Below are 26,870 nucleotides of genomic sequence, written 5' to 3' on the forward strand. Positions count from 1 at the left end.
GGCTCTTCCCCTTCCTGATTCCACCATCTGGCTGTAGCCCTGCACCAGAAATTTTGCAATCAAAAAGTGGCAGCCATATATGTACTTACTTCATTAAGACAGTTATATCCTGACGTTCAGTAGCAATAACCTCCAAGGCAGCTGTCAAACTATTAAAACAAACACAGGAGACTCCAGTGCAATATCAAATCATGCAGTCCTGATTTGCATACCACATTTCATTCAGAGAATGATGAAGAACATTAGCAAACTTTAATAAACACAACAATAAACTTGTCCCCAAGTAAGTGGCTTCATGACTGCAGCGTAAAGCACTAGCAGACATATCAATGTTAATGAAGTCATCCACCAGAATATGTGTCTTTAAGGTAAAGGTAAAGGACCCCTGGACCAGTCAAATTTGACAATGGGATGCAGGCCTCATCTCGCTTCAGGCCAAGGCAGCCGGCATTTGTCTGCAGACACCTTTCCAGGTCATGTGGCCAGCAGGACTAAACCACTTCTGGCGCAACGGAACAGAAAGGCCGGGGAGAGCTGGGAAGGGTGGCACAGCCAGGGCCCCAAAACAAGTGCCCTGCTCTGAAGGCGATCTTTAGGAGGGACAGGGTCATATTGGGGTTAGGGGAACAGAAGGCTTCCCTTCCCAAACTTTTTAGCCAGTCTTGAATGGCTGTTTATGAAAAGAAACTAGGAGACATTTAAGATCTTATTTAACACCATTGAAATGTGTTCAGACCAGCAAGTGCTTGTAAAGAGGCTGGCTGCTGTGTTCCGACTGGTTGAAGCTTCTGAAGGTACATGGTATGGATAGATAATTGTCGCAAGCCTGTCTCTGTCTGGGAAGGACTGCAGATAGTGCAGTGAACTACAGTGATGAAAGATTTGTCACACCACACATGCCACCTTGGCATCAAGAGTCGGCTGAATTTGAACACGTCTTAGCTGCAAACATTTGAGGGGGAGTGAAACCCCATCCAAAAGAGTGACTAAGCCTCCGTTTATTAGCCTTCATTCAGTTCAATAAAAGCTTGGCACCCATTTTAACATGTAGTAAATTACATGAAACAGTTGTCACAGAAATTACAGGGGGGGCCCACATCTTTAAAGTTGTTAAATGTTACAAATATTGTGCCTGAATGTATCCTTTGAACTTGACAGCTCAGGGAAGTTACCTAGCTTTAAAAATACAGTCATACCTTGGGTTACAGCCGCTTCAGGTTGCATTTTTTTGGGTTGCAGACTGCCGAAACCCGGAAGTACTGGAACGCATTCAGCAGTCACACATGCGCAGATGTGCTAAATCACACTTTGCGCATGCGCAGAAGCACCAAATCAAACCCACACAGACGCGGGTTGCAAACGCTGCGGGTTGCGAACATCACGTTCGCAACCCAAGCGTCTACTGTAATATAAAATCAACTCCTTTGCCAGTTTCCTCCATTCCAAAGCTATTTTGCTCTTGAAAAAACAACACCAGAAAGTGCCCAGAGGTGACAATTGCTGAGCTGATTGTTGGCCAAGGAAAGCCTAACCCCATCACCAGACCCCATCACCAGACTTGCCTCGGGGTCCAGACATGCAAAGGAAGTTTTCTTGTACTTTGGGTGGTGGGACTTCAGAGGTGTTTGCCTAGGCTGATCTTATACCTGGGTCTTGCCCTGACATGTCTGCTTATGCTAATCTTGTACCAAGGACTTGTCTGGACATGTTTGCCAAGGTTAAGCTAGTGTAATCCCTGTCTACCCCTCCCCTTTGGTGACATGTCAGTGATGTAAAGATGATGTATTGATGATGCTGTGCGAACTGTATTCTGGGATGCGGTGGGAAGTTTTAAAAGTCAATGTCGCCCCATCCTCGAGGTTCACTCGCTGCTGTTGAACCTGTTGTGCAACAGTAAAGGATCTAAGTCTGCTGTCTGCTGTTTTGCTCCAAATTGCTTGGCTGGAATTTCCTTCTTTTACTGACCGCATAGACCCACGGGGGACTTGTGCCCTGACGAGCTGAGCTGTTGAGTAGTCTCTCAGTCCAGAATTTTCCTTAACACAGTGCTCACATGTAACAACTAAAAAGACATGTAGGGGACAATTGGAATATCCCTCTGCAGTAAAAGTTTGCCCATCATGGGAGAAGAAAGACAGACCAGTTATGTAACCCACTTGCAAGCTCTCTGTTTATTCTTACTTAAGTAGATATGCGCCGAAACAAATGTAAGGTGGTGATAAAAGCTAAGAGGAATGTCTGTTGGACCACAGGAAATTTCCTGTGCAGGAAGAGATCTTTGGAACTTCCTGTGGAGGAGGAGTGCATTGTGGGTCTGTTGGCAGGAGCCTCTTTACCACAGCTGCAGTTAACTGGGTGGTGGAGAAGGCGGGAGGGAAGGATCATTATCAGATGTCTGCTATGATACAATCCAGAAATAGAATTTGAACTATGTGGTTGTGTTTTTTTATATATTTCCCTTCTCAGTGTTGCAGGGACAAGCATTCAATCAAAGTTGTGGATTTGTGGTGAAAGTTGCTCATATGCAGGAAGTGAAAAACTGGCTCCTAGGTGTAGCTGGATTCTTCTCTACGTGTGAAAGATCCAAAGGCTGGAAAGGTTTGGCTTCTGCCAAAGACGGCTTTTCAGGCAGCCTCATACTTCTGGCCCTCAAGAAATGAACTGGGGTATTCCTACTTTATCCATTCCTCAGTGGTTGTGCTGTCGTCCCCTTTGCACAGCAAGGCAAGGCACTTATAATATATATTTCTGTGTGTATGGTATCTAAATTATGTGCTAAGGGAATAATATTTTGCAACCTATATAAATTATACAAATGGTTTTGCTACTCAGGTGTGGTGTAGTGGTTAAGAGCAGTGGACTCGTAATCTGGTGAACTGGGTTTGATTCCCTGCCCCTCCACATGCAGCTGCTGGGTGCCCTTCGGCCAGTCACACTTCTTTGAAGTCTCTCAGCCCCACTCACCTCACAGAGTGTTTGTTGTGGGGGAGGAAGGGAAAGGAGAATGTGAGCCGCTTTGAGACTCCTTAAAGGGAGTGAAAGGCGGGATATCAAATCCAAACTCTTCAAATCCAAACTCAGGGGAGGAGCAAATAGGAGAATGCAGCCTTGGCCCCTGCATCTTTTATTTAGTAATTTCTCAGAGATTTTTCATGCATAAGGGCTAGAGTTGGTGTTGCCATTTGAATGCCATTTGAATGACAAGGTGCCCCATGATATTCTTGTAAAGAAGCTGGTAAAATGCGGTCTTGACTATGCTACCACTCAGTGGATTTGTAACTGGCTGACTGACCGAACCCAAAGGGTGCTCATCAATGGTTCCTCTTCATCCTGGAGAAGAGTGACTAGTGGGGTGCCACAGGATTCTGTCTTGGGCCCGGTCTTATTCAACATCTTTATCAACGACTTGGATGATGGACTCAAGGGCATCCTGATCAAATTTGCAGATGACACCAAACTGGGAGGGGTGGCTAACACCCCAGAGGACAGGATCACACTTCAAAACGACCTTGACAGATTAGAGAACTGGGCAAAAACAAACAAGATGAATTTTAACAGGGAGAAATGTAAAGTATTGCACTTGGGCAAAAAAAATGAGAGGCACAAATACAAGATGGGGGACACCTGGCTTGAGAGCAGTACATGTGAAAAGGATCTAGGAGTCTTGGTTGACCACAAACTTGACATGAGCCAACAGTGTGCCGCGGCAGCTAAAAAAGCCAATGCAATTCTGGGCTGCATCAATAGGAGTATAGCATCTAGATCAAGGGAAGTAATAGTGCCACTGTATTCTGCTCTGGTCAGACCTCACCTGGAGTACTGTGTCCAGTTCTGGGCACCACAATTCAAGAAGGACACTGACAAACTGGAACGTGTCCAGAGGAGGGCAACCAAAATGGTCAAAGGCCTGGAAACGATGCCTTATGAGGAACGGCTAAGGGAGCTGGGCATGTTTAGCCTGGAGAAGAGGAGGTTAAGGGGTGATATGATAGCCATATAAAAGGATGTCACATAGAGGAGGGAGAAAGGTTGTTCTCTGCTGCTCCAGAGAAGCGGACACGGAGCAATGGATCCAAACTACAAGAAAGAAGATTCCACCTAAACATTAGGAAGAACTTCCTGACAGTAAGAGCTGTTTGACAGTGGAATTTGCTGCCAAGGAGTGTGGTGGCGTCTCCTACTTTGGAGGTCTTTAAGCAGAGGCTTGACAACCATATGTCAGGAGTGCTCTGATGGTGTTTCCTGCTTGGCAGGGGGTTGGACTTGATGGCCCTTGTGGTCTATTCCAACTCTATGATTCTATGAGATTCTCAGGAAACTCTGTTCTGTAACCAGACCATTCTGCATCTATTGTGCACTTCGGCAGAAGCTTTAATTCCTGCAGGCTACTAAAGCGAGATGGGCACCACAACCCCAGAGTCGGTCACGACTGGACCTAATGGTCAGGGGTCCCTTTACCTTTACTATAGTCTACTTCCCCTGTCTTACTGTTGGCAGAATAGGTACATGTGATTTACGCAGAGAGGAGGGTACACAGCAGTGACTTTGTTTGAGCCTTACAAACAAACATTGCAATCATGCTCTCTGCCCCCAGGCAGCAAAATGGAGCAGCAGGCAGCGTTGGCTTGGGACACCTATGGCGGGATGTGGGAAAGGGCTGCATGTGGTCCACGGATTTTAAATTTTTTTCTGCAACATTTATATCATGCTTGATCGTAATAAAACCTATCAGTGGCTTACAAAATGATTAAAATAATTAAATTATTAGTAAAAGATGGGTATTTTAGAAATGTTCAAAAGGTTATTAAGATCAATGCTGTAGTATCAAAAAGGGATTAAAACACGTATCAACACTCGGCATGTCTGGATAAGTCCCCCCCCCCAAAAAAAAATGTAAGTAGCACTGAAAATAGTACAATGAAGGCACTTGCCTGATTTCAGTACACACAGAGTTCCCGTGTGCAGGTGCTGCCACAACTAACAGATCCATTTCTTACAAGCACCTGTGACAGTGTCGGTACCACAGATTGAAGCAGTCCAGTGAGCATAGGTAGAATAAGGCAACCCTGCACGTTTGCACATGTACACCTTCATTACTGCCTTTGAACTTCCAGGGATAGAGTGGGCATTCTTTGAACTGGTTATGCCTTTTATAGATTTACTCTGCAATCCTCCACATTTGTACTTGGAGACAGAGCTGTAGCTGGGTGATCTTGCGCCCCTGAACCATCCAGATTGCACCCCCTAGCCACGGACAAATTAGCTCTTCTTTCCGCCTGTCCTCCAAACCCCCCCCCCCATTTCCATTCACCCTCTATTTAAAACCTTTTTATGAGGCAATAATCAATATTCTTATTTATAGACATATGTATGGACATATTTTTTTGCTGATTTTGCGCCCCACTTCGCCCCCCCCCCCCCAGCTACGACCCTGCTTGGAGAAGAGAGCTACTGAGTTCAATGTGACTTACTTCCAAATAAGTGTGAAAACCTATGCCCACTTACTTGGATGTAAGACCCATTAAGCTCAATGGGACTTCCTTTTGAGTAGACATTTATATATGATTGTGTTATTTCTACCAGAAGGTAAAATATTAATTTCTTATTTTTTACCAGTGCCGTGAGCTGCTTTGGGAATGTTTCTTTGCACTGCGTAGGACAAACTGCACCTGCCCAGCTGCCGCTGAATATCACTGCAGCACAAAAAATAAGTAGCTATCTGTTACTAATTCCAATTCCAGTTCATTCTGGTGCGATACAGATACAGCTATAAATTGAGTCTATGTTTCCTAAGCTATCAAGACAACTGGTGCTTCCCTTCATTCCTGCCTTACCTGTGCTGTCCCTGGAATAGCAAACGTTCATGTGACCAGGGTCTGATCCAATAAATTAAAACAATAATTCTTCATTTCCAAAACAATTTAATGCTGCCTCAGCCTCCTTACCAAAAGAACTTAAATGCTGTTTCAGCTTTTCACTTGCTGTTTTTGTTACACTGTGGAACTTGTTTGCCCGATAAGCACTTCCCCACAGGAAATTTCCTATGACGGAAAATGCTGGGGAAACTTCCTGTCAAAGAGGATGCTGGAGGGGGCAGATAATAGAAGCATTCTAAACCTCAGACCACAGCAACTAAGGAGGGGGTGGGGTCAGAATTACTTGTGGGAGGAAAGAACAAAAACTAGCTAATCTAGATGAGCATATAACAAGAGTTGTTATGTTGGAAGCTAGATGTTCTGAATTCTCTTCCAGACGTGCCTTCTCTCTTTGGAAAACTGATTCCATTGCTGTATGGTTTTTCAGACATCCAGGCATTTGCAGCCTAAGGCCAGAGCACAACATCGTATTGCACCCAGTGGAAGAAGCTGTCTTGAGTCCATCTTAATTCAGCCAATGTAGTTCCAAATGTGAACAGCCTCCTGAGGCTTGCTATGGGTTGGTTGACAGTTGGCATTAACCTTTGATCACTTGACTGAGAAAGAGCACACATTTTCTACTTTAGGCAGAACCATAGCTACAGGGGTGCGAGCCAGGTTTTTGGCCCTGGGTGAAGTCTCCAGAGCGGCCCCATTGAGGCTCCCAGTGTGTGTGTGTGTACGTACGCAGATGCGCATGGGAGGTGCCAAACTGGGTCTTTGACCTGGGTGAAATAATGCCTAGTTTTGCCCCTGCTTTAGGCCACATTATTATGGGGAAATATTGAGCCTCAATTCCACTAAACCTGCAAGATAGTGAAGCTAATTGCAGTCATTGTTTGCATAGAAAAATAGAATTAGGAAAGAAAGATAGTAAAAGATGCCTATAGTGTAATTTAGCAAATGGAAACAATACTCTGTGAACTTCTGGTCTTCCTTTTATTTTTCTTCTTAAAAGCAGCCATGAGTGACCCTGGATTAGATAACTACGGGGAGAAGGTTAGCCCTGGCCGCACACCATTTTCCAGGTTTAATTTTCCCCCAAAGGTACCATTTGTCCCACACGGCAAGTACCATCACCCTCAGGGGCATGGTAGTCAGGTAAACATGGAGGGCGAAGCTTTTAAAAATCTCCCTCCTTTCCCAGCCTCATGGCTCCCATAAAATCCCACTTCTCTTACACATAATCCTGATATTATGTATTCACACTTCCCATGTTTCTTTTCTCTTTTTATGTTTATTAACTAGGGATGTGCTAAACAGCTAAATGTGTCTGTGATACTAAGGAGAGTTGCACTGGCAGTAACCACACATTTACCGGTAATTCCTAGGATTTGAGTGTCCGGAAAATTGTCTTCCCAGACAATTTTGCCATTTCAGCATAGTCCATCAGTTTCGATATCCATTCTTCTTTCGATAGGGTTCTTTCTTCCTTCCATCCCTGGGCATACAACATTCTTGCTGCTGTTGTCACATACATAAATAGAACCTCTTTCTCCTTCGGTAATTCTTCTCCTATTATACCTAATAGAAAAGCCTCTGGTTTTTCAACAAAAGTTATTTTAAACATTTTTTAAATTCATTATAAATCATTTCCCAGAAGGCTTTTGCTAAATACCATTGGTACATCATTTTCATATAATTCTCTTTTAATGAACAGCAAGTAGCAAATCTTAAATCCACATTCCACAACTTTCCCCATGAATCAAGTTGGATATTATGACCCACATCTTTTGCTCAATGTATCATTAAAGATTTTACTTCTTCATCTTTTGTCTCTCATTCTAGCAACATTTTATATATTTTGACAGAACCTTTTTGTTATTTTCCAACAAGTCTTTTTGTAATCTTGAGAGTTATTTCCTTTATCCATTTTAAAAATGTCATTTAGCTGATGATATTGGAGCCAATCAGTTAACAAATGCCTTATACAGTGGTACCTCTGGTTATGAACTTAATTCATTCCAGAGGTCCGTTCTTAAGCTGAAACCATTCTTATCCTGAGGCGCACTTTTGCTAATGGGGCCTCCCGCTGCACGTGCACCTCCAGCACACGATTTCCATTCGCATCCTGGGGCAAAGTTTGCAACCAGGAGCAACTATTTCCAGGTTAGCGGAGCTCGTAACCTGAAGCGTTCGTAACAAGAGGTACCACTGTATTCTCATAGTTCTTCAGTTTCAACTGATTTCCCTCCTCCACCAATAATAATAATAATAAGATGATGATGTTGATGATGATGATGATGATGATGATGAAAACCCTACACTATCAAATTCACTACTTAAACACATTACTGTACATGACTTAAAATGCCTATCAGTTGACTGGTCAGCAGTGGCGGAGCATTCCCCGCTGGCACCCAGGACGGGGTGTGCTGTGGTGGCAGGGCTCACCACCAGAGCAGCCCCCGCCAAATGGAGCTTAGAAGGACACGACAGCTCATGATGCGACAGGGCATCGTGAGGAGTGCAACCCCCCCAAAAAAAACTGCACCCAGGGCAACAGGCCCCCACCCACCCACTATACTTCTGCTGGTTAGATACTGTCAATTGACCACCAATTACTTGATCATGTCAGATTTCTGTGAAGAGCACCCTCACACAAGAAGTGTCTGACTTTTTCATTGCATCTTGGTGTCATCTTATAGCAGTGGCAGGAAATACAGGGCCCTTGCTCTCCCAGCCTGCAAGAAGCATAGTCACACATGCATACACGTTTAGGAGGCCTCCTGCTTTCTTTATTCTCAATTAGGTCACATGGTTCTCATCCTGGGCAAGTGATGTAACTGCAGGAGTCTATGAACAGAAACAAGTATGAAGCATCAATTCTCGCTGTGGGCAACTGCAGCAGGCCTTAGGCTCATGGGCTGTCCCTGCCCTTCCCCTTCTCTGGTACAGCCATAAGGAGGCAGTTGGAAGTTTTCACTTCCAATTTCACTTCCAACATGCTGCACATTGTGATTTTCTCTAAACCCTAAAAAGTTAAAGGTAAAGGACCCCTGACAGTTAAATCCAGTTGCAGATGACTCTGGGGTTGCGGCGCTCATCTCGCTTTAGAGGCCGAGGGAGCCGGTGTTTGTCCGCAGACAGTCTTTCTGGGTCACGTGGCCAGCAGGACTAAGCCTCTTCTGGTGCAATGGAACACCGAAACCAGAGCAGCGCACAGAAACGCTGTTTACCTTCCCTGCCGGAGCGGTACCTATCTATCTACTTGCACTTTGACGTGCTTTCGAACTGCTAGGTTGGCAGGAGCTGGGACCGAGCAACGGGAGCTCACCCCGTTGTGGGCATTTGAACCGCTGACCTTCTGATCAGTAAGCCCAAGAGGCTCAGTGGTTTAGACCACAGTGCCACCCGCGTCCCTATGTCTGAACCCTAAACTGTGCCTAATAAAATATAACCCATGGTTTGAAGTAGGCATTTCAGGTATGGACAAAATGGCAAGCTACGTTTCTTCCAAAAATGGAAGCTTTTCGCCATACCTTCATTAAAATTTATTAGAGTTATTGGGGCCATAAAATTGCTTTGCAGGCTGAATGCTGCCTGCAGACCACAAGGTGACTCTGCTTTACTTTGACTAGTATCAAGGTCTGAATCAAGGTCTGGGGAAAATGTTACTCACCTTTGCACTCCTAAGAAAAGGAAAGACATTTTCAGGTTCTAAGAAATACGGATATTCTGTAGTTTAATGCTGCTGTTCCTTTTTTGTACTTCGTATGCAACATGTGCAATCTGTTAACATATGGGCTTGTATGCTGACCTTAGTTAGAGTTGCCATATTTTGAAGAGCAAAAAAGAGGAAAAATTCCTGACTTCTACCACACCTGCTGAAATTCCCCTTTTCACACATGCACGTCCTGCTAAAGGTGCAGAAGCTTCTCTCTGCCGTCTCACCTGGCGCTGCTGCTCCAGATCCCCTGGTCCTCTCGCATTCTCTATCCCTTAGCAGAAGTCATTTCCTCCAGCTCCACATGCATTGCCCTCAAAGGCCCACAGCCCCATTTCCAGTCCCCCAGCCTCCAGCCCCCCTCCCCGGCATGCTCCTAGCCAGCCCTGAGGGACCCTCTCTGCGCACAACCCCTTGCTCTTAGCACCCAGCATCCTGTGCGCTCTTCCCTTTTGCAGCACCGATTGTTCCAAGCCTCTGCAGGCAGCCCTCATGCATCTCCCCGCACCACTAGGCAAGGACCTCTTCGCACTCCCGCCTCCATGTCCTCTCAGCCCTCCCGGCTGGCTGCCATCCCCTCAGTCACCGAATCTTAAAAATCCGCCGGAATGAACTTTTAACAATGAAAAAGAGGACATATCCAGGAATATCCGGACATATTGCACATAGTACATAACTTCCCCAGCTGTTAGACAGCACCATTGTTTTCAAGGGGTAGTCAGTTTGTGTGGCAAAATGCACCTGTGGCCTCCTTCCCTCTCGCCCATGGCGAATAGAGAGTGCATCTAGATGCACAACCATCCAAGTTCTTAGCTCTTAGCTCCTGAAGCTTCCAATGAATAAAAAACGGCCATTGCTAATTGGAGTGAAGGCACTTGGAGGAAAGTACATTTTCATGTTGGGCTTTCATGGTAGAGAGCTGCGGGGATGGGATTCCATGCATCCCTAGATTTTTTCTGGTCTGTTTAGGTCTAATAATAAATTAGTGTAAACATTGTGGGCTGTAGTTCATGAAAAGCATACACTACAAGACTGTTGGCTTTGCTGCAGTAGCCTAATGGAATTTGTCACTATTTTGTCCTTGCTATTGTTGTATTTCCCCCATAGGATCATATATTACAGTATTGGGAAAAGGTAGGTTCCTTAGTGGAGACCCTGGCCCTTTAAAAAATTGCTTAATTTCAGAACAGAGAATGTATTTTCCCTTTGTTGAGCAACTTTAATGTGAGGAGGGGTTTAGGAGGGATAGGAATTTAGCTTCTGTCTTCCAGGCCACCCCACTCTCCTTTTCCTTAAATTGGTGACATGGTCAACTTTCATGAATCTGCAGGCGATTACTGCCCAGTGAGCTAATTTAGAGTCCTGCTTGTATACCTGATAAGCAAATGCAAGCCGCGTGTTATGTCAGCAGGTCAGAAGGGCTGATGGAACATGGGGTTTTCACTCTGGTTCCAGAAAGGGGCTGTCACTGCTTCCAGGAAGCAGCACTTGGCTCTGCTTCTGGAGAGCTGGAAGATTTATTTCCTCATAGCAAGGACTCTGAGTCTGAACATTCTTCTCAAGTGTTTTAATCAATACGCTTTTCTCGCATCTTATAAGTGGAGTCCATTTAAACAGGGGGGGGGGTTTATTTATTGCTAGTTTTATTGATTGTGACATTATCCAACATTGTGACTATGAGAAGCAACATGGCTAAAATTTTAAGACATCAAAAGAAGTAAAATGTCCAGTGGGAAAAGGGAAATTGGTCCTAATCAGGAAGTTAAGCCACTTTATTCCTAGAAATTGGAGAAAATAAAAACTGTAGAGGGAGGAGGGTCAGCCTCAGAGATTTAATAGATTTAAAAAAAATTAATTATAATAAAGACTGGCATAAGATTTAGCAGTGTTTTGGGAATGATAAGCACAACAAAAGCAGAACTTGATGAGTGAGAGGCGGAGCCTGTAAAAATCTAATGGAATCTGGAGGGGATGGGAAACACCTGGAGAAACTTGGAGTGGAGCTGATGTAGAAACCTGGTAGCTTATTGCTAGAGACTAGTGGTCTAAGAGTGGAGCCTAAAAAATATGGATTTTATCAGTTTTTCAGATCTCAGTATCTTATATAACCAGTTAATGAACTCCTTGTAGTTACATATAAACATTCAGAAATACACCAACATATCTGTGTGATTGTGTGATACATTCTGTGTGCCTGAAACCATAATTTTTTTGGAATCCCTTCCAATGAAACTACTACTTTTTAATTAATTTATTTTTTAAGTTTCCTAGTCGTCATGATGACTGGTAAAATTTTTGAGATGCAGCTTTGATGTGCAAGACCTGAAAGTTCACAGAAGAACAATAGCAAAGCTTACATTTTACAGTATTTTGTTAGCAAGCCCTTACTGTAAGATGTCTTCTCTTGATTGGGGATGGGGGTTGACTCATAATTTTGAGCATCTGTGGCTGGCAAAACAGCCCACTTCCCTTTACCCTGATCTTCTGTTCTGAAATGCCCCCTGCCCTTTCTTCCCGGCTTTAATTTCAAGGCTGGTATGTTTTTGCCAGGATTGCGTGGTTGGACAGAGTCTTGATGCTGTAATTAGAGATGGTTGCTCCCCACCCACCCCCCTTTTTATGGTGTGCAGGACTTGCCTTCGGGTATTCTAGTTTCTTAGCTGCTTTCCATTCCCCTGCCCACTAGAAATGCATTCTAGCCACCCCCTCACACAGAAGCGTTCCGGTTAAATCACTTTCTTCCTCCAGCCTGTGGAGATGTCCTGCAGCACCACAGAGCAATTGTATAGGGTGTGGTGTGGTGGGGAAGGAATCCTCTTGGAGGTACTATTGGAATTCCTTATATTGTAAGGATTTTATCAGTTTTTCAGAGAAGTGGACACGGAGCAATGGATCCAAACTACAATAACCTCGGGTTACAGACGCTTCAGGTTACAGACCCCTCTAACCCAGAAATAGCGCTTCAGGTTAAGGACTTTGCTTCAGGACGAGAACAGAAATCGTGCTCCAGCGGCACGGCGGCAGCAGGAGGCCCCATTAGCTAAAGTGGTGCTTCAGGTTAAGAACAGTTTCAGGTTAAGAATGGACCTCCAGAACGAATTAAGTTCTTAACCCGAGGTACCACTGTATACCGTTTTGGGTTTTTCCCTCTCCCCCCTTTGTTTTCCCTTCTACACCGGTTCTGTTTCTCTTTTTCTTTTTCTTTCTTTTATTTACATCTCACCATATTTAGTGCGCATATAATTATGTATTTTTTTTTAGCTTTCAATGAAGATGTGTGTGTGTGTGTGTGTGTGTGTGTGTGTGTGTGTGTGTATAATCTGTAAGCTGATAGATATAGAAATATGTTTGGGGTGAGATTATTTAATGACTTAGGTTTCCCAATGCGATATCCTAGTAGGGTGGTAAGACGAGGGTGCCTGCTGTCAGAGGCATCTCTAGTGCAATTGATAAGACAAAGTAAGACAATAAAAGGCATAAGAATAGCAGAAATAAAACATAAAATCAGCTTTCACTGTCATGATATGGGAGTTTTTATATTTCACTACACAGAATCAGCCAAAATAAATTGGGGAAATGAATCAGGATCATAAGTGGCTGGATTAAAAATCATTATAACAAAACATGAATTATTACCAGCAAATGTATATTATGATGAGATTGAATATGAGAGTCGCATAAAAGAATTCAGCTGGTGTAGTAATATATCCGGGTCTCAAATCACAGATTACCTAACAGAACTATTCAAAGATAATTAGCTCCCAGCTAGATCCGGCATAACAGATCCAACAGGATGTAGAATTCTGGGAAAATGGGGGGGGGGAGGCAATAAGCCTAATTAAGATAAATGATATAACAAAAATAACGTGTTTTCTGCATAACATTCCCATGTTTTTACATCACAAATGGTAAAAGAATGGCATAGAAAATAATATCAACTTTTATGTGGCTAGGGAAAAAGGTAAGCGTATCAGAAGCTATAGTGAGAGGGAATCACTGGAAGGGAGGACTGTGGAGTCCTGATTTTGAATTTTATTTTGAAGCAGATATTTTAAATGCATTATGGATGGTCAAAAGAATCAGAATGAAATATAGGGGATGGAGATATATAGTAAATATTGGACTTAAAACATGGGATAAACACAGAGCATATCTCACTTCCAACATATCTGATATACTTAGTGCTTTTTTCTAAAAAGAATGTTTAGGGGTACTCTCATTTTCCTACTCATATTGAAATGTTGCCCCACAATGAGGCCAAACTTAGATTCACAAACTGTTTAGGGGTATGCATACCCCTGCGTACCCCCAGAAAAAAGCACTGGATATACTCCATGTTGATCCCATACTGTAATTCCAATATTTACTACTGTTTTCCATAGTGTTTTGATTTTTCATTCATGATTTAAAAGCTTTAGGAGTCCCCATGGATTCCTGGGGTAAGAGTGTTATTGCACTGGTGTCCTGCTTGTGGGGCTCCCCACTGGGGGAAACCGAATGCTGGACTAGGGAGGCCTTCAATCTGATGCTGCAGGTCTTTTCTTATTTTCTCCTGGGCCGTTGTTGGTGGAGGGGAAGCTTTCTTCTTTTCTTGAAAAGATATTTTCTGTACCATCATAGAAGGCACAAAATGTGATACAGATGCCCAGGTTAGGGATACACACACAAGGACACTGACCAACTGGAACGTGTCCAGAGGAGGGCAACCAAAATGGTCAAAGGCCTGGAAACGATGCCTTATGAGGAACGGCTAAGGGAGCTGGGCATGTTTAGCCTGGAGAAGAGGACGTTAAGGGGTGATATGATAGCCATGTTCAAATATATCAAAGGATGTCACATAGAGGAGGGAGAAAGGTTGTTTTCTGCTGCTCCAGAGAAGTGGACACGGAGCAATGGATCCAAACTACAATAAAGAAGATTCCACCTAAACATTAGGAAGAACTTCCTGACAGTAAGAGCTGTTCGACAGTGGAATTTGCTGCCAAGGAGTGTGGTGGAGTCTCCTCCTTTGGAGGTCTTTAAGCAGAGGCTTGAGAACCATATGTCAGGAGTGCTGTGATGGTGTTTCCTGCTTGGCAGGGGGTTGGACTCCTTGTGGTCTCTTCCAATTCTATGATTCTATGCTTTTTTCTAAAAAAAAAGGTTTAGGGGTGCTCTCATTTTGACTCAAGAAAATCACCATTTTATAGTTCAAATTGGGAAAAATAAATACAGTAAATGGACAAAAGTACAAAGATTTACAAAAGGTTTAGGGGTATGCGTTCCCCCGGAAAAATGGGGGGGATATGGGGATATGTATAACCCCCATAACATGATGCTCAGCAAATAGTGAAACCCCTGTGTCAGATTCTCCCTGGTATTTTGTGGAATATTTTTATTTTGGTTTCAGTTTTTCAGTGTATGATTATTCAATCATTTCTATAGGCTTGCAGCCCATTTACTGGAGCAGAGATGATGTAGCCCATTGGCTGAAATGGGCTGAAAAGGAGTTCTCATTAAGACCCATTGACAGCAACACTTTTGAGATGAATGGCAAAGCGCTCTTGCTTTTAACCAAAGAGGATTTTCGATACAGGTCTCCACATTCGGGTGAGTACTAAGAAAAAAGGAAGGAAATGCATAATGTGGCCTCATTCATATGTAGTGCTAAGCGAAAGTATGGGTAAGCATGAACGAGAAAGCATGTGGGTATTCTTAACACAAATCACAGCTGCTTTGTTCCTGCTCTGGACTTGCTAATGTTGTGGCACCCAGAACTAAGCCATGGTTTTGACTTCGCTATAGCCAAGCCTTGGTTTAGTGCTTGTGGTTTGTCTAGAGTGAGATTTGAACTTACTGCTAAACCAAAACAGGACTTAGGTATGGATAGCACAACAGCAGCATGGCAGGAGTGAAGCCTCTGTGCATTTTGCTGTGAGTACCCGCACACTAGGTCATTCACGCTTAACCAGGATTTGGCCTACCAAATTGCGTAGGACTGGTACACAAAAGCCCTCTTTGGATATTTGTTTTGTGTTTCTTGGGACATAGCAACCACACCACTGGGAATAAGGGCAAGGGGGCTGAAGTAAATTCTGAGAGCAGCAGGAAGCCATGGGGCCTGCAATCAGTCTTGAAGTCCTGGGCAGGTTTGCACAGGTGAAGGTGGTCCTTCAGGTACTCTGGTCCCAGGCTGTTGAAGGGCTCTAGCCTTCTCACAGATGAGAGCTGCATTTCAAAAGCTAGATGTCATGGAAAGATGTTCTTCTGTCTAATGCAGAGGTGGCAATGGGGAGGGGGGGCATTGAGCGTGACGTCAGGCCATTGGGAGGAGCCAGGGGGCAGAGCCGAATGTGGCAGCAGTGTGGCTTCAGTGGCTGGTGACTCCTGCTCCTGCTGCCTCCGCTGTCACTGGCAGGGGGCTGCTTTGACCATCTCCTTCCTTCCATGGTGGGGGAGGAGGAGAAGGAGTTGGCCCCTGAAGTGGTGCTGTGCTCAGCTCCGCACTCCACTCCCTTTGAATGTTGGGGGGGCAGCCCCTCCCAAAATAATCAGGGGAGGTCAAAAGGAGATGGCATCCTTGCTCTAATGTTATAGTTTTCTATGGTGCAGATTTTTTTTTTGTATGGGGAAACATTTCATCCTGTGTAGTTGCAGTCCAAAGTGGCCCAAACATAGGGTAACCATATATCTTTCATTCACTTGCATGGTCTGTTTGTCTTTTAGGTGATGTGCTATATGAGCTTCTTCAGCATATCTTGAAGCAAAGGAATTCTCATGTGCTGTTTTCACCTTTCTTCCATCCTGGGAACTCTATCCATGCTCAGCCAGATATCATGTTACATCAAAACCATGATGAAGGTAGCAACAAATATCTCTTTGTTTGTTTGTTTACAACCAGTGTTAGCTGTGGGCTTTGTGTGGAATGAAATAGGATACTTGGGGGGATACTTGGCGAACCCTTACATTATGACCATGGTTGTGGCTACAAATTTAGAGCACTTCTCTAAAAATGAACTCAGAATTGCTCCATACAGTTAGAAAATATGTTACTAAGGAAACCAAAGAAGGCCAGAGTTTGAAGTAACAACGGTAAACTTTGTTTTATTTTTGTCATAATATGCAAAGAAGGCTTACAGCCAGATCCTGAGTCTAACTTTGTTGTCAAAAGAGTGTTTAGCTCTACAGAGTAGACCTATTTGCTTCACTTACACAATGTGAAATGGCAGGCTGGTACACCTGCATCAAACACAAGTGTGTATGTGGCAACCACTACTCAATGTGTGAATTGGCCTTTTATCTTGGGTGTCCGCTGTGCTTCAGTTTCCTTTCACATGAAGTTTCTATTTAAAGAAAGCAAAACATCATTTTGGTAGTGGCCCATTGCTCCATGGGAAAGCACATGGTCTGCATGCAGAACTCTGTAGAATCAGTTCCTGGCTGCTCCAGTTAAAATGGACCTGGGCTAACAGGACTGGGAAAGAACTGCAATAAGATGAACATTAAGGGTGGAAATTTTTTCCCAAAGATACCAACTGTATTCAGAAGAGATTTTGCCCACCACAATCCATCCTTCTCTGCAATGCACAACCTCAGGGGTATTTCAAGGCACCTTTTAGTTCGTGTGGTGAGATGCTGAGTCCCCCAACAGGCCTGGCTAGTGCATCTTGTGAACTAGATATACGGTCTCAAAATGGAATTGGAAACATGGGGGCGTAATGCCAAATCATACTTTGGAATTGGAAGCACAAACGTACGTCTCACATGCTTCCTGTTTCCCTCATGCATTACAATGACCAACTCCTGTTCCTGGTTTTCAGCAAAATGTAGTTGTGCTGTTTCATCCAAACTGCATGTTTCACATTTCCCTTTATGCCAAGATTGTAAACCACTATGATTTGCAGGAAACCAGGAACAGAAGTTGCAAATCTCTGTGGGAGGAGGAGGACATAAACCCAAGGCTCCTTGGGTGCATTCTCATGACAAGCAGCCACATTGCATTGGAACCATAAGGCTTGATTCTCTAACTAACGATTCCAAAGTTCTGTTGTTCAAAATTGTGTTTTAAGTTGTGCCATCTTAGTTCTTGAAAGCTTGGAGCTCCTTTCTGTGCCACAAAGGTTGGACACTCCACTGCTGCCCTGTACAGTACATCATGTACTTGTTCATAGAAGAGATGATCAGCTGATCCCAAGATGTATTCATTAGGGAACTCCCTGCCTCATCTTATTTATTACTTTTTATCCTACAGAGCTATGGACATACACGGTTCCCCCTTTCTGAATTGTATCCTCACAATAACTCTGTGAGATGTGTTAGGCTGGATCAAGCTCCCCAAGAGAGCTCTATTTCTGAGGAAGGATGTCACTGTGATGCCAGGTCATCCTTGTTTAAGTTCAGTACTTCAGCTATTATGCCCCTTAGGCTCTCTTACCAGCTGGTATCTTGATCCCCTTCCCTGTTCTTTCAGGGTATGGGCTACATTGGAGATACATGCAGGACTGGAACTGGCAGTCAATTACCTGGCATCACAGTGACATTGGTAACTGTTTGCTCATGCAGTTTGTGATCAAACCATGCAGGCAAAGACAAAAAGCACCAACGATCAACAGATTTTCTGGTTTTGCAAAGTACTGTGCAGGCAACTTCACAAGAAGCTGATCTTTGAGATTGCGTATCTCCATGCACAACACTTCATAAGACCTGATGATCACCTGAGCTTGCAAGACCAGGTGCACAGTGCCTGATTTTAACATGTGGACAGAAGCCTGTCACCTTTGATGGACACCTGATCATAGGCACCTGCCATTGGAGTTTGCAATGTCAAGTGCAGAACACTTTGCAGAAGACTTGTAGGCACCCCACAAGCTCAGCCCAGTTGTGTCTTTACCTTCTCATACCTGATGCCATATATGGGCACAGCTTAGCCAACACAGTCTCACAGGCCAAATGTGGTTCCCATAAGCCACAGGTTCCCCACCACTGCTCTGCACAAAACATTTGGTGGCTGGATTTCAAGGACTGCACGTTGTTCAGCTTCTTCTATGGACACAACCCATAAGAAGGAAGACTGGTTTTTGTTCTAAGTGTGTGATGTCTGATAGGAATGCCAAGACCAAGAGGTGCTGGCTAGTTCTGCAGCATCAGGTGTGCCATGGCACCTTCCGCTTGAATGGAGTCCGGGGTCTTTTTCACCTCCAGTCCCTTATAGCCACACTCTACCCTTGTTTTATTGTATTCTCCAAGTGCTTGATGAATACTTTTGCTCTTTGCTCCTTTCCCCTCAGCTTTGCTTCCAACCACTAAAATAAAGCTTTCGCATATGCATTTTTTTTAAAAAAAAGGCACCTCTTGGTAGAAATTAAAAGCCGAGGAGGAGCATTTTGTTTTAATTATGGATTACTTCCAGCCACAGACTCTGGGCAGTGAGGGAAGCCCTTTGTGCCAAGACTTCACAGGCAGGTAATGAGGGCTTCTTGTGTACTTTGAGTCACTTGTGCTGCCTCTTTCCTGTTGGTGGAAGAACTCACACAGCTAAATATAGCCCTGCACTGCCTGTTGGGTTTGTTGTTGTGTTTAATTCTTCATTGGGTTCTGTGGTATGTATCTGCTCCAACCAGTACACTTTGAATGGCCATATGAGGGAAAGGGCCTGGCAAGCATTCTCCAGGCGATCTTTACAATTCAGTCTTGAGTATGGTTTCTGTTTCTCTCCTGAGTGTTGTGTGTAGGAGAAAAGAACTGTTGGTGCACTGGAAGAACTAAATTGCTGAAAAACCACAAGGGTTTTGTGCTTCTAATTCCTAGGCATGGTTTGCCATTATGTCCAAACAGCCCCAAAAGCCCACCTACAAAGGAGACTGCTGGCTGCATCTCTGCACAATTTACTGTTCTGGTCTTGCCTCCTTCCAATCAGCCTCAGTGAGGATGGGGGAATAATTTCTGTATCTGGAAAGATCCAGTGAGCCAGCCACACCTAATATGAAGACAAATTACTTGCCCTTAAAGGACATGTCCTGTTGCAATTTTTCCACTCAGAAGGGGCACTTCTGATTAGGAATTCAATGCAGAAATACAGAAAGTGGGCTTTCCTGCAGATGAAGGGTTAACTGGGAGGGGTATTGGTTTGGTCGGTTGCTATGTTATGTGTGTCTTTTTGTGTTTTTATGTAATAAACCGCCTTGTGATCCTTGGATAAAGGGCAGTAGAAAAATTTAATAAATAATAATGATAGCTCTTTCATGTGTGTTTAAAAATACATTTTAGGCTTATGATGGAAGAGTGTATCCAGTTTTAACTGAGGATAAAATAGTTCCTAGGCTGTTACGCAGAACCTACAGACCACAGGCTATTCCATTTCAGTGAGCACTTTGGCAGTCCACAGGGCCCTCCCTGGCACTCCTGCCAAGTGTCACTGAAGATGGCAACACACAGGCTGTGTGTTCCCTAATTCAGATCTTTTTTAATGCAGAAAAAGAAACACATTCTTTTGAAATGTAATCCTTGCATTGGCTTAATGGTGTAACAATGTTTGATGTTATGTCTCTCTGTTGGACTGCATGCAGGAATTGTGTCAAATGACCATGGGTTATCATGCAATGTGCAGTGTCTGAGCGAAAGGGCTCCATGAGCCCTGGGAAGCCTTCTTGTTGGTGTTTAGTGGTGTCCGACTCTTCGTGACCCCATGGACCAGAGCACGCCAGGCACTCCTGTCTTCCACTGCCTCCTGCAGTTTGGTCAAACTCATGCTGGCCGCTTCAAGAACACTGTCCAACCATCTCGTCCTCTGTCGTCTCCTTCTCCTTGTGCCCTCCATCAGGGTCTTTTCCAGGGAGTCTTCTCTTCTCATGAGGTGGCCAAAGTATTGGAGCCTCAACTTCACGATCTGTCCTTCCAGTGAGCACTCAGGGCTGATTTCCTTAAGAATGGATAGGTTTGATCTTCTTGCAGTCCATGGGACTCTCAAGAGTGTCCTCCAGCACCATAATTCAAAAGCCTCAATTCTTCGGCGATCAGCCTTCTTTATGGTCCAGCTCTCACTTCCATACATCACTACTGGGAAAACCATGGCTTTAACTATACGGACCTTTTTTTAAAAAAAAATAATATTTATTACTTTTCCAACAATTTAAACACAACAAACAAACAAAAAGAAAGACAATACAATGCAATACAATACAATACAATACAAAGACACTACATAACACTAACACATTAAACTAACAAAACAAAACAAAAACCGTTTAAAACACATCAAACAATTTCAATATCTTATCTTTCATTCACTTATTTCAACGACCTCCTCACACCTCCCTTTTTGTATTCCACTTTTGTTAATTGTTTCAGCAATTCCTTTCCGTCTTCCTCTGTTTTCTATCCTATAATTATCTTGACACATTCTAACCTTATTTTTTCCTTTAATACTCTATTAATCTATTTATACTTATTTCCTTATAACATTTCTACTAAAGCCATATAAGTTCATTCCAACATTTTTCTAACATTCATTAATTTTACAGTCTTTCTGTAAATAGTCTTTAAACTTTTTCCAGTCTTCTTCCACCGACTCTTCTCCCTGGTCTCGGATTCTGCCAGTCATTTCCGCCAGTTCCATATAGTCCATCAACTTCATCTGCCATTCTTCCCGGGTGGGTAAATCTTGTGTCTTCCAATACTTCGCAATAAGTATTCTTGCTGCTGTTGTTGCATACATAAAAAAAGTTCTATCCTTCTTTGGCACCATTTGGCCGACCATGCCCAGGAGAAAGGCCTCTGGTTTCTTCAGGAAGGTATATTTAAATATCTTTTTCATTTCGTTATAAATCATCTCCCAGAATGTCTTAATCCTTGGGCATGTCCACCAAAGGTGAAAGAATGTACCTTCAGTCTCATTACATTTCCAACTTTTATTGTTGGGCAAATGGTAAATTTTTGCAAGCTTGACTGGTGTCATGTACCACCTATAAATCATTTTCATTAAATTTTCTCTTAAGGCATTACATGTCGTGAATTTCATACCTGTGGTCCATAACTGTTCCCAGTCAGCCATCATTATGTTATGTCCAACATCTTGTGCCCATTTAATCATAGCTGATTTCACCATTTCATCCTGAGTGTTCCATTTCAACAGCAAGTTATACATTCTTGACAAATTCTTGATTTTTGGATCTAGCAATTCTGTTTCCAATTTTGATTTTTCCACCCGGAAACCAACTTTTTTGTCCAAATTGTATGCCTCCATTATTTGGTAATAATGGAGCCAATCTCGCACTTTGTTTTTCAATTTTTCAAAGCTCTGCAATTTTATTCTGTCTCCATCTTGTTCCAGAATTTCCCAATATTTCGGCCATTTAGCCTCCATATTGAGTTTTTTCTGTGCCTTCGCTTCCATTGGTCTAGGTTTGCCATTGCCTTTCTCCCAAGGAGCAGGCGTCTTTTAATTTCGTGACTGCTGTCACCATCTGCAGTGATCATGAAGCCCAAGAAAGTAAAATCTCTCACTGCCTCCATTTCTTCCCTTTCTATTTGCCAGGAGGTGATGGGCCCAGTGGCCATGATCTTCGTTTTTTTGATGTTGAGCTTCAGACCATATTTTGTGCTCTCCTCTTTCACCCTCAATAAAAGGTTTTTTAATTCCTCCTCACTTTCTGCCATCAAGGTTGTGTCATCTGCATATCTGAGGTTGTTGATTTTTCTTCCGGCGATCTTAATTCCGGCTTGGGATTCATCCAGCCCAGCCTTTCACATGATGAATTCTGCATATAAGTTAAATAAGCAGGGAGACAATATACAGCCTTGTTGTACTCCTTTCCCAATTTTGAACCAGTCAGTTGTTCCATATCCAGTTATAACTGTAGCTTCTTGTCCCACATAGAGATTTCTCAGGAGACAGATGAGGTGATCAGGCACTCCCAGGAAGCCTTCTAGATCAGGAAGCCTTCTAGATGGCACCAATTTCATTGCAGGGCCTGATCATTCATGACAGAAACATTTATTTGGCAAAATTCGAGTGCCTTCCAGAGGTTGATGTGTGAACCACCTTTTCTTCTGATGCTGCTGATACCTTCCTTATGAGAGCACATCAGAGAACCATATCTTGCCATTACTTTACTATCATTTCCTGACAGAAGGGCAGAGTTTTAAGGAGATGTGAGATCAATTGAAGTGATGTCCTATCAATCAGTATTTTGCATTTATTTCCATGCATATGGCAAATAACGTGTAGTGGGTGCATGTGTGTACTGCATATGGTGAAATGTTTCTTACTTGGTTATTGTGATCTTGACATGCAAAAACTTAACCCAGATACATAAAGAGAAAGAGAAACACAATGCAAGTCTATAACCCCACCCAGAAATAATTCTCAAAAGTAATTCACATTGAGTTCTGTATGTTCATACAACTACAGTGGAATCTCGGGTTGCAATCGTGATCCGTGTGGGATGCATGTTTGCAACCCGCAACGCCGTGTCTGTACACGCGTGGGTTGCAATTAGGCACTTCTGCACATGCGCAAAGCGTGATGTAGTGCTTCTGCGCATGTGAGAGCACCGAAACCTGGAAGTAACCCGTTCTGGTACTTCCGGGTTCAGCATGGTGTGCAACCCAAAATCACGTAACCTGAAGTGTCTGTAACCCAAGGTACCACTGTACAGACAGTTTATTTCATCTTAATTTCTGCTGCTTTTCTGAGCGTATCTGTGTTGCCATGTGAACTAGAAACTTTTTTTAAAATAGAGATTTCTGGAAATCTTAATGAGATCCAGCGAACTATATGCCCAGCTGTGCTCTACACATTACAACATCATTTTGGGGTTTGTTTGTTTTTGTTTTTTAAACTCATTTATATGCCTACTATTTCCCTAAGGACTGAAAGCAGCTTCCCATTTCACCCTCACAGCCACCCTGTCTGGTAGTCTAGGCAGAGAAGCAGTACCCAAAGCCACCCAATGGGCTTCAGGGTGGAACTTTGCAGTTCAAGCCCCCACTCTGTCGGCTGCACCGACTCCTCCTTGGACAAAAATCATGACTTGCTGTGTTCACATCAACTAGGTAATCTGGTGGCACACATGGCTCTGAAATATGCTTAAAGGGTTATTTCTTTGCAAGTCCAGTTTTAAGACATTGTTGTTCAGTCACCGAGACAGGGCATGGCCTGGCTCTGAAGTTTCACTTCCTTGTGCCCATTTCGTTATTACTGACCTGAGTAGTCAGACAAAGACAGACCTTTCTTGTTTATGATTTGGGGCATGTGAATCATAAAATCCACACCAATGTCGCTTCCTCCTGAGCAGTAACAAGGAAACTGGTGGTTGCTGGCAAGATCCATTGGGAGGTGGGCAGCCTGATGAGTGGGCCTGGAGTCAGCCTAAGGTCACAGAGCTTGTGCGGGGGAAGCAGAACTTTGGAAGCCGAGTTCACAGGGCTTCAAAGAGGCCTTTTGCCTGCACCTCATGGCATTTGTATTTTAGAAGCAAGGCACCACTCTGTTCTTTTTGAACAGTCCCTTTAAGACAACAGTGGTAGCCACAGACTGAGGAAGAGAAGGAGCAAATACAACAACCTAATCTAGATGCATACCTCAAGGTGTGGCAGATTTAGAGTGCCATGAAAGGCTGAAAATTGTTTTAGCTCCATTAAGGATTTTTTTTAATGTGGCCATATGTTTGCTTTGTACATTTTTAATTATTTCTATTAAGTGATGAACGTGGAGCAAGGCTTAAATAAATGGTTTTAACAGTGTACTTTCCACATTAAGACATCATGCAATTTCCACTATTTCATTAATTGAAATAAATGGATCTGTTTTTAATCGAAATTAATTGGATGATAGCCACAATGTTCTGGGGGTGTATAACAGAATTTTTTACTGAACAACATAACTTTATCTTAAGTGTATAGTGGTATAGGACTCTGCGTATGCCATAATTGCAGAGGACCACAAAAGTATGGAACAGTGAGCTCTCCTTTCTGAGAGTCTTCACTTTCTTTCATTTTCTTTTTTTTTTAAAGCAAGTTTCCAGATCTTACAGCTACACTGCTGACATCTCAGAAGCCTGAGAGAACAGTGCTTTCAGGGTTTGGAGAAAGGACACCAGTGTTCTTGTCTCCACAGGTCTAGCAAAACCAGGGTAAATTTTGCAGAATAGTTGATGCAAAATGTGATACAATTTGCATCATGGTTGCAAGTCATATAAGACAGCTTTTCTTTGCGTAGAATTTTAACATTTTCATGGGGAGTCAACACCATCCATATGCTCTATCTTAAAGCCTGTCGTGGTATGAATATATTTGTCTCATCTTTTCAAAACAATGTTTTTGTCCTTGAGAGAACAAATATGGGCAGGTGTTTGCTCCACCTTAGTTAGTATTTGGCTGGAACCAAAGGATCCAGTTAAAATTGCCTCTTAAGTTATGTGTCACCGGTGCTATTTTTCAGGAAAAAGAGGTGCCAGGACTCACCATGAATGCCTCCCTTGTTCGCTTATAATGGCAATGGCGCCCACCTGAGAGGGGCCAGAACTGAGTTCCAGTGAGCTCAGGCTGAAAAAAGCCCTGTGTGATACCTATGAGCTCCCAGTTGGCCATTCCTGCGCAGAATACACAACTTTTTCTTTCTTTTTCTTTTGCTGTACAGACAACTTTGTCCAGAGACCTTCAAGACAATCAGCTGACACAATGCATCACAACCCACCTACCATTGAATTATTGCATCGCTCTAGATCCCCCATTAGTGCCAACCACAGGCCTTCACCAGAACCTGAGCAGCGGTCATTGAAATCCCCCTTGGAGAACACTATCCGTCGCCTCTCACCAGCTGATCGGCTCTCGGGAATGAGGCACCACCAGGAGAACAATAGCCAAGAGTCTTACCCTCTCTCCGTGTCCCCTATTGAGAATAACCACTGCCCAACCCCTTCTGAAGTGCTTCAGAAGCCTTCCAGTCCCCGCCAGGAAAACACAAGGGTGATTCAGCTGATGCCCAGCCCCATCATGCACCCCTTGATACTGAACCCCAGGCACTCTGTGGATTTCAAAGCCTCCAGGTTGTCTGAAGATGGGATGCACAGAGAGGTGAAACCCATCAACCTGTCCCATCGGGAAGAATTAGCATACATGAATCACATCATGGTCTCCGTCTCTCCACCTGAAGAGCATGCAATGCCAATTGGAAGAATAGCAGGTTAGTATGATATATTCCAGGTCATGTATGTTTCTTTGGTATCTACCATACATTTTCCCAAGGGCTGATGCTTGGGGAATTTGTTAATTTCATTTGAAGACAAACAGAAGTCCATAGGTTGAAGGTACTATAGAAGCAAATGGGTAAATAAAGGTATTTATTTTATGGTGATCTGCCATCATCTTATTCTTAGAACCCAAATCCCCAAAGTTATGGATGGTCTTTCTGACAAAGTAACGACCACCAGCTCCTGATTAATCTTCCTTGCGTTTTCCCATGAACATTATTCCTCAAAATACATTCATTTTATGTATTATTACATGTCATGGTTTCCCAGCAAACAAATTTAATACTGCAACAGGTTAAATGAATGAGCATGGCCCAGGTAAATCTAACTGCTGTTAAGTTTGAAGGATTCCAGTGAGAGAATGCTTAATTCTATTGTATTAAATTTAACAGAGATTCACATTCCTTATTTGCTTGGATTGGCTCTAGGAAGGAGGGATCTGAATTTCTCTTCTGCCAGTGCAAACATAAAGGGGTTCTAATAAGTTATTATTAATCTTCTTTACGATTTACCTAAACCAGGGGTCTGCAACCTTTAAGACAAAAAGAGCCACTTGGACCCGTTTCCGAAGAAAAAACAACAACTGGGAGCCGCAAAACCATTGCGACATTTAAAACAAATATAACACTGTGAACGGCTTACTGTGCTTGACTATTTCCTGAGCGGCTACAAAACTAGCATATGTTGTGGAATTTGCAGACTTCACCCAATTCTTGAAATTATTTTTGCTCCTATCAACCTTCCTCATAAGTTCTGCAATGGCTTTTCGTCTCTCATCTCCATCTGGATATTTTTCAGCAAAGGCTGTGTGTTTATTGTGGAAATGTCTTGCAATATTTGACTTTTTGTTGTTTGCAAATTTCTCACCATATATTAAGCATACTGGTAAACCAGTCTTGTCAGTAGAGAAGGCAAATGATTCTGTCCATGTATCATTAAACATTCTGTTTTCTTCAGAAATTTTTCTTTTCTTGCCTTTATCCATGGCTGGCCTATCGGGGGTCCAAAAGAGGGACGTAACTAGAAATCAGAGGGCCCCATAGCAAAATTTGCTATGTC

The 26,870-nt window shown here is 43.2% G+C and overlaps 1 protein-coding gene across 2 annotated transcripts in view; it reads left to right on the top strand.

Moving 5' to 3' along the window:
* ETV6 (ETS variant transcription factor 6) overlaps nt 1–26,870 on the top strand; it is a 146,372-nt gene that overhangs the window by 97,589 nt on the left and 21,913 nt on the right. For both annotated transcript variants that reach the window (XM_082223217.1, XM_082223216.1), the window contains exons 3-5: nt 15,007–15,171; nt 16,288–16,422; nt 25,199–25,744. In XM_082223217.1, the coding sequence (XP_082079343.1) occupies nt 15,007–15,171; nt 16,288–16,422; nt 25,199–25,744 (846 nt within the window). The remainder of the gene's footprint in view (nt 1–15,006; nt 15,172–16,287; nt 16,423–25,198; nt 25,745–26,870) is intronic.

The sequence above is a fragment of the Podarcis vaucheri genome, assembly GCF_965113315.1.
Source record: "Podarcis vaucheri genome assembly, chromosome: 5".
Lineage (NCBI taxonomy): Eukaryota > Metazoa > Chordata > Lepidosauria > Squamata > Lacertidae > Podarcis > Podarcis vaucheri.